General features: G+C 38.9%; 1 protein-coding gene across 1 annotated transcript; it reads left to right on the top strand.

Annotated features, from left to right (window-relative positions):
* The first annotated feature begins 4,654 nt into the window (after nt 1-4,654).
* LOC142622427 (uncharacterized) lies at nt 4,655-5,407 on the top strand. Its single transcript, XM_075795892.1, has 2 exons — nt 4,655-5,120; nt 5,217-5,407. Exons 1-2 carry the CDS (start codon nt 4,655-4,657, stop codon nt 5,405-5,407), a joined length of 657 nt encoding a protein of 218 aa, XP_075652007.1.
* The last annotated feature ends 3,412 nt before the right edge of the window (nt 5,408-8,819 follow it).

Raw genomic sequence — 8,819 nt, 5'->3', positions numbered from 1 at the left:
AAAACGTACTAAATAATAAAACCCTAAATAAAAGTTGATTTGGTGTGAAATTAGCAGATCTAAAATAGGAAAAAATCTGTCTTAACTGATATAGAGCTGGAAAGTCAATCAGCCATTAATTCACGCCATAAATCACTCCCAATTAAGCCAGATCAGCCCTAAATAGCTTGAATTAAATTTATTACGCTTTCATCTTCCTTTGGCCAAGCTTGGAATATCCTGCGTTAGAATCAACCCAAATCTCTTGAATCAGCCCATTAAGTGCTTCTTTGATCTTCTTGGATCTTGCTCTTGTAATAGGTCCAACTGGAACATGCAGAAACTCCAACCAAGGCTACTAATAATAACAAAAAAAAAAAGTGAAAAGTACAAATCTCCAACCAAATAGAAAAAGGAATTAAAATACAAAATAAGAAAATGTGAGAACCTAAGAGGAGGAGGATATAGTATATGTATACTCATGGATTGTCACACCATCTCAACCATCATGAGACAGCATTGAAGTTTTATAGGTCAAACCACATACTAAGCAACCCCTTCCGGAAATTTGATATATATTAGAACCACACGCAAAGCCAAACTATAGGTTTACAAATATCCTTATACTCAATTGCTTTAAATTTCAAATTCACAAATAAGAATAAAAATTTCCAACCAAATTCAAAATTATAAAACTACAAAATACAATCAACTCTAGAATACAAAGAAAATTCAGAATTAATTATAAAGCAAGAAATAGAAATTTCATCAACACATTTTTAATTCCCTATTTCTCTATAATGAAGAGGCAGAGGCTAGCATTTTAGGTAGCCAAATAATTATTCAACCAAACAGACGATTAAGCTAAGGTAAATCGGATATGCTAAAAAAACCTAAATAGCAAATAGAGCAGAACTTGAAGATAAAGCAAAACCTGTAGGATTGTTGTCAGATTTTGAGGTTTGGGAGGCTCTTCAATACTATCTCCACTACGAAACTCATTCATATTCACAATATTTTCTTACAAAACCTGTAGAATTTGATTTTCTATTAGTGTTTCCCTGACTTCAACAAAAAAGAATAGAGAGGAAAAAAGGGTTAGGAATTGAAATCCCTGACAGAAAACCTAATTGAAGACAGTAGGAAAAGAAATTAGTCATAGATTAATTGAGAAATACCTAGAGAGAATGATCTGATATGGCAGCTGGGTCGGAGATTGAAAACGTTGGCACCCATGGTCAAGCTTGGGTCTGCATTTGAGAGAGGGTCACCTATGGTCGTGCTTGGGTCAGTGTTTGAGAAAGGATAGATAACAGTCTTTTGCTTGATTTGTTGTTTCTTCGTTGATTCTTTAGTCTGCTAGCAAAATAGGTTTGTTTTAGGAGTTTTAATGGGTTTGCTTTTGGGGAAGAAAGAGAGGTTTTTCAATTAGTTTATTCATTTTAAAATCAAGTCTCATATTGTGTCTTGATCAACTTGAAGCTACGGCCCACTATTAGATAATTAATAGTTTAATAATTAATTTTTAATTAAAAAAATATAAATAAAAATGCTGATATGGAAAATTGTGAAGAGAGCAGAAGCTTCGATTTTATATATATATATATATATAGATAGATGAGTTAAAGAAAATATATCATGTTTATTTCATCGTAAATTCATAATATATTTTATATAATACACTTAGCCCAAAAATGGGGAAAAAAAATGTTACACTTCCTTGTTGAACAAATGTTTTTTGAGTGCATGCACAGCATAGATATTGCAATGATTCTAAAACCATAATATGGTGGATATCAATTGTAGACTGCCACAACTCTCTTCTTTTTTCTTTTTTTTTTTCTTTTTTTTTTTAGCTTTTAAAGTAATGAAGAGTCTTATAAATCAACTTATATTTTGCATAAAATATTATGTATCCAACTTTTGTTGTAGCTCATACTATTTTTTTTTTTTTTTAACTAAAGATGACAATGACCATCAATTCAATGCCTTGTAAGTTTTAATTGCCAATATTTATTCAAATTCACATATGTTCTTTTTGTTGAGGAAAATTCAAATTCATATATGTGAATATGAAAGCTTAGTTGTTGATGCATATGGTTCATTAATAATATGGTAGCACATAATAGTGCTTTTCCAGAACATATATTTTCCTTGGTGGTGTATTCAAAACAAAACTATTTAATAAATACTGATTCTTTACATGGGAGGCTGGTAAGGTTACCATTCAAACTTTAGTGGGAAAAGATATATACATTACTTCTCTCCATATTCAACTAATCAACGTTTTTTGAGGTCATAGAGGGTCTATAGAATGCTAAAGTTTGATGACCTAGTGTGATAGCCTAGAAAGAGTTAGTGTATGAGAAGACCTTGAAGCACTTTAATCCATATGTTAAATATTTGGAGTCCATTTAAATAAATAAATAAAGATTACAGAGAATGACATTTTTGTTTATAATAAACTTCTTATTTTTGGCTTACAACATAAAGGCCAATTTAAGGGCCATAGAAAACTTAATTTTCTAGTAAAATATTACAAAACGGTAGTCAATATCCTACCATATAAGAACTTGATTTTTAATAAAATACTACTGAAATAGACAAAATCAAGCAAATAAAACCCTGCACTAGAAAATTCTGAAAATTACATCAATAATAAGGAAATTTATCCATAACAACATAGGACATAGGACATAGGACATCCTACATTAATTTAATATGATAGCATACAACAATTTTGTTGGGTGATCGAGAATGGGGGAGGGTGGAAGAAATTATTCCGTACACACGTCTACCACACCCTCTCACATAAGAGTAGATCTTGTGTGCAAAACTTAAAGACAGGCATTATCCTTATATGAGGGCAAGGCATACGACACTACAACAAAATGTATTTTCAGTGATGAATTTTAGTGATGAAATTTTTTCATCACAAAAAAATACCATATAGTGACGAAATTTATATTTCATCACTATTTATAAAAAAAAATTAATAACATCTAGCGACGAAACTAGATTTCGTCGCAATATGTTGTGTTGAACTAAGGACGCCAAACGAAAATGTAGGCGCCAAACTAAATTCATCTACAACGATGAATTATTTCGTCGCTAAAAGTTTAAGTTTTTTTGCGACAAAAACTTTCGTCGCTAAACATTATTAGTAACAAAACCCATTTCGTCCCTGAATGTGACAAATAGTGACGAAAATAAGTTGTCGCTAAAAAGAAAATCATAAACATCAATATCATTATCAGCAACGAATTTGAGTTCGTCGCTAAAGGTAGCCAATAGTGACGAAATACAAGTCGTCACTAAAAGTTTCATACTAATATCAAATTCAACCCGTTTTTTTTGTTTCACTTCCCACTCTTTTTTTCAACTCTCTCACCCGATTCTCTCTTTCCCTCACTCTCTCCCTCACAGTCGCCTCACTTAGCCCGCCGTCGCCCCAATCTAGCTTGCCGCCGCCTCAGCTCGCCGATTCGGCCTCCCTTCACCTCCCTTCACACCACCGACCCTTCGCCTCCCACCCCCAACCGCCGACCCTTCGCCTTCCATCGATTCAACCCTTTCTTTCTTTGCCGGTTCCATTCCCTTCCCTCTCTTACTCTGCCATTCCCATCCCCCCCCTCCACCTCTTCGCCTCTTTTTTAGCTGCTCGAATTTTTTCAAGGTTTGTTACCAAACCCCTTTGCCTCTATTGCTTATTTTTCTCTATTTTGATTTTGATTTATTTATATTTTTTTGGTTTGTTTATTTCTCATTTTTATTTTGGTTTGTTTATATTTTTTCTCCATTGTTTTGTGGCATATTTTTGGATGATTTAATTCTGGATTATATTTCTGCGATAAAAGGAATTTGAAAATCGAACTAAGTATGTATGTATGTATGTATGTATGTATGTATGTATGTATGTATGTATGTATGTATGTATGTATCAATCCAACTAACTCTTCTTCATTAATCATATATGATTTTTCCTTTTTGAAAAATGTTAATTTTGAGTAAGTAGGTTTTTCTTTGAGGTTGTGTTGGTCTTCCCTGTTCTTGTGGAAGGCTTATTTTATTGTGAGTTGTGTTGTTTTTGTTGTTTCAGTTGTGAAGTTTAATGGTGTTTCTCAGGAACATATGAACATATTGTGTTTGGTAAGCTTTCTGGCCTGACAATTATGAAGTAACATCTGTTTCATAATTCAATCTTTTTTATTATTTCTGGTAGTTGTATCATTTTGTTAAGATGCTAAACATGAGTAAGCGGGTGGCTTGCATGGTGTTAAAAGGTGGTTTAAATACATACTAGGAGTGTTTTTCATTTCTTGCAAATTTGAATGAGTATTGTTGATTATATGTGATGAATAGTACACCATGAGGATGAAGCGACATATGTATGTGTATCATTCCATCCCTATCATGTTTGTAAACCTATAACATATGTAGTATTAATGTTGTAATTGTTAAGAAAGAGATGGAGTGTGAGTTCTCTGTGCGCAAGAGGTCTTTGGAGGAGGATGCTGAGCTTCAACGCAGCACTAAGAAGGTTAAAGAGTCGACCATGGCCCCTGTCTTTGGGTTAAATGGCTCCTACAAGGATAAGCTTGTAGGGGAGATGCCTGGTGCATTTGCATAGGCCTTTAACCTCAGTTCCGAGGAGGCATACTCGGAGGAGTCAAGAATGGAGGATGAGGGGCTAAACAAGGGGTTATTAACAGTGAAACTTTCCCCTAAAGTGAGAAAACAAATTAGATCGAAGTGGGCACATTCACTTATTGTTAAAGTGTTTGGAAGGTCTGTGGGATTCCATTTCCTCCGTAACAGAGTTATGAGCCTTTGGAAACCAGCGGGTAGGTTAGACTGTGTGGACCTGGGCAAGGATTATTTCCTTATGAGGTTTGGGCTCATGGAAGACTACAACAATGTCCTCAATGGTGGACCTTGGTTCATCGGGGAGCACTTCCTGTCTATTCGGAGATGGGAACCAAACTTTAAACCGGCAAAGGCGTCGTGTAGCTCAGTGGCTGTGTGGATTAGACTCCCTAAGCTTCCTTTTGAGTATTATGAAATTGAAGTCCTTAAGGAGATTGGAAATGCCATTGGTCCAGTTCTGAGAATTGATTCGAACACTACGTCCGAGGCGAGAGGTTGATACGCAAGACTCTGTGTACAAGTCGACCTAAGCAAACCATTGATAAACTAGATTCTCTTAGAAGGGGTGGTTTAGGAAATCCAATATGAAGGATTTCGCTCCTTATGCTTCTTGTGGGGGAGAGTAGGACATCGTAAGGATACGTGCCCCCATACGATAAGAGCACTGACAACAGAAGCCCATGGGGCGATGGAGACTATGAACATGAAGAGTGGGAGTAACAACGAAGGTGACCAGGGATTGCAGGAGGCGGGAATGGTTGAAGAGGAGGGAAAAAAATGAATTTGTTCCTTGGATGCTGGTTAGAAGGCGTAAATCCGGGCCCATTAGTAAGGGTGGCCGTGTGGGCTACCAGGCCCCTAGCTTAAACCCAAAAGTGAACACTGTTTTGATGTTAGAGACCCATGTGCATGCCTCAAAGGCTGTACCTGATAGGTCAGAATATGGAGTGGCTCAAGATATGGGCAGCCCGAGGAGGAGTGGAAAGGGAGTTGATGATTCTGTGGGAAGAAGGCAGGGACTTGTCCCATCTAGGAGCGGGTTAGATGGGTCTCCTCAGCAATCCCACAAGTCAAGCCGTGGGTTCAATCACCCTCATGTGCGCCCTTTTGAGTTTGGCAGTAGTTCACCTCCACAAAGAACTCTATTGGAAGGAAAAGTAGAGAGAGTGGCTAAAGGTTACAAGGCAAAGAGCAACAGTGCAGCTTCGACAGAGGCTAAGTTTAAAGGTAGTCACCATGGAAGTAGGGCAGAAGTGCTGTTGGGGGATTTTCAGGCAACGGAAAGTAATGGTGCTGTCACCGGAAATGCTAGTGCAATTAAAATCCAGTCTAACCATGATTTGGGGCTGGTACGACAAGGACGAGATGGAGCCTTGGAAGATTATTTTCCCGGTGACTCTAGTAAGCCTCAGAGAGGGATTCCTTCCCTTGACAAATCCAGCATGGATGGAGTGGGACCACCCTTGGTGGATATTCCCATCCGACAAACCAACGGAAGCAGAGGCAAGGATCTTCAATTGGAGAACGCTATCGCCGCTATCTCTAGAGCGAAGCTTGAAAGAATTAAACCAGGTGGAAAATATAAAGGAAAGGAAAATTGGGATAGCAGAGGTAGGGGCAGTGAGGTGTTGGGGAAATGAGATTTCCAAGGTAGTGGTCAGGGTAAGCCCTCACTTATTCAATCTCCTGGTATCCTCTCAGGAGCAACCACTGGGGATTTTGGAACACATACTGACTGTGGTGAAAGGGGTGGAATTGCCCAAGAATCAGTTAAAGGAACTGGATTGGAGGAGTCTGATCAGGGCGGAGGCTCTGAATCTGCTTGAGGAAGATTCTGATTTACTCTCTGGTTTCCCAATGAGTATCATTTTCTGGAATTGTAGGGGGCGTTGAACCCCCGTTTTCATAGTGTTTTTTTAGATTTACTGAATAGGCACTCCCCTGTCATTGTGGTAGTTACGAAAACAAGAGTGGGTGGAGAAAGGGCTAAAGCCATCACAAATAGGCTCCCCTTTGATGGAGCGATTCATGCTGATACCATTGGCTATTCTGGTGATATCTGGTTGCTGTGGAACTCTAATGCTGTGGAAGTCACGCAGCTTGCCAAGACAAAACAGGAAATACATGTCACAGTTAAGGTACTTGACTCTAACTTGTCTTGGGTTTTATCTTCCATTTATGCAAGTCCTAGATTAGCTGAGCGTAAACTGCTGTGGAATAATTTATTTGTTATTGCTAGTATGCACCAACTTCCCTGGCTTATGGTTGGGGATTTTAATGAGTTGCTTTCCTATCATGACAAGCAAGGGGGAAACCTATTGATTCCTAGGAGAGTGCAACTCTTTAAAGAGTGTCTGGATGCCTATGGAATGGTAGATTTGGGGTTTCATAGGCCTGAGTTCACATGGGTCAATAAAAGAGAAATGGGCGTGTTCATTCAAGAAAAGGCTGGATAGGGCCTTTGCAAACTGTGATTGGAGGGGTTTGTACCCTGAAGCCTCAGTGAACCATCTGGCCCGAACCTACTCTAATCATTGCCCTGTGTTGCTTAGTTTGGAATCTCCCAATGGCACTAGGCTTAGTAGACCTTTTCGTTTTCAACCTATGTGGATGTCTCACCCGCCCTTTTTGGATGTTGTCTCAGATTCTTGGGCTAAGGATTTGGACCAAAAGCCCAATGTTGAGAATTTTATTAGGGATGTTACATCATGGAATAGAGATGTTTTTGGAAATATCTTTCACAAGAAGAATAGGGTAATAGCCAGGCTCCGAGGGGTTCAGGTTATCATTGCAAACAGACCTGGTGAAGATTTGTTTAGACTTGAAAAACAGCTTCAAAAAGGGTACTTGGATATACTTAGTCAAGATGAAGAATTCTGGTCGGTGAAATCCAGGTATAATTGGCTAATCCAAGGGTATAGAAATACTAGGTTTTTTCACATCTCTACTCTGATCAGAAGAACAAGGAACAGAATTTCTTACTTGCAAGATGACCAGGGTAGTTGGGTCTATGATGATCATGGGATAGCTGAACTTGTCAGGTCGGGATTTGTTAAGCTCTTCTCTTCTGACAGTGTTAGTGTTCCAAGGAAACCTTGGGCACTTTCTCATTGGCCGAATGCCCTTAGTCAGGAAGAAGCCGTTGAGGTGGCTGCTGAGCCTACTAGTAGAGAAATCAAGGAAGGTCTTTGGAGTTTAAAGCTTCTCAAGGCCCCTAGACCAGATGGATTGCATGCTGGCTTTTTCCAAACCTATTGGAATGTAGTGGGAGATACTGTTATTAAGGAAGTTTAGGGTATTTTTGCTTGCTCTGTCATGCCAGGCCACCTTAATGAAACCTTGATCACCTTAATTCCCAAGAGACCTGGGGCTGACTGCTTGGTAGCTTTTAGACCTATCAGTCTCTGCAATACTGTGTACAAAATTGTGACAAAGCTTATAGTGAAAAGATTGCGTCACTTGCTGCCCAATCTCATTTCTCCTTTTCAAACGGCCTTTTTGCCTGGCAGACTGGGGTTGGATAACATGATTATTGCCCAAGAAATCCTCCACACTATAAGTGGGAAGAGAGGGCAGACGGGTTACATGACCATTAAAATAAACCTAGAGAAAGCTTATGATAGGTTGGAGTGGCACTTTGTGAGGGATATGCTTCAGCTCTACAAGTTTCCTGCACCCCTCACAAAGCTGATCCTGAGCTGTATCTCTACCTCCTCTATTTCTGTTTTGCTCAATGGTGGGAAATTGGACTCATTCTTGCCTTCCCGGGGTATTAGGCAGGGTGATCCATTGTCCCCTTATCTTTTCATCATGTGCATGGAAATGCTGGGGTTCTTGATTGACTTGAAGTGTGAGGAGAATCTTTGGGATCCTGTTAAAGCATCTAGAGATGGACCGGCCTTTTCTCATTTATTTTTTGCTGATGATTTGGTCCTTTTTGCTAAGGCTGACCTAAAGAATTGTTATAATGTGAAGGAAACCCTTGACACTTTCTACGAGCTCTCGAGGCAAAAGGTAAGCTTGACTAAGTCAAAGGTTTATTTCTCCCCAAATATTGGGCATGAGTAGCGTGAGGAGATGTGTGAGATGCTGGGTATGAGGTCCACTCCCAATCTTGGCAAATATTTAGGGTTTCCCCTTAAGCTTCCTGGGTCAACGTCTCATGACTTTGACTTTGTTGTTGAGAGAGTGCA

Source organism: Castanea sativa, chromosome 1, assembly GCF_040712315.1.
Source record: "Castanea sativa cultivar Marrone di Chiusa Pesio chromosome 1, ASM4071231v1".
Lineage (NCBI taxonomy): Eukaryota > Viridiplantae > Streptophyta > Magnoliopsida > Fagales > Fagaceae > Castanea > Castanea sativa.
This window is presented reverse-complemented; position numbering and strand designations above follow the sequence as displayed.

Bases quoted from the DNA above. Each gene is read 5' to 3' on its own strand.
- LOC142622427 (XM_075795892.1), top strand. From the start codon at position 4,655: ATGGAGGATGAGGGGCTAAACAAGGGGTTATTAACAGTGAAACTTTCC. The intron at 5,121-5,216 runs GTTGATACGCAA...TCCAATATGAAG, and splicing joins CACTACGTCCGAGGCGAGAG to GATTTCGCTCCTTATGCTTC.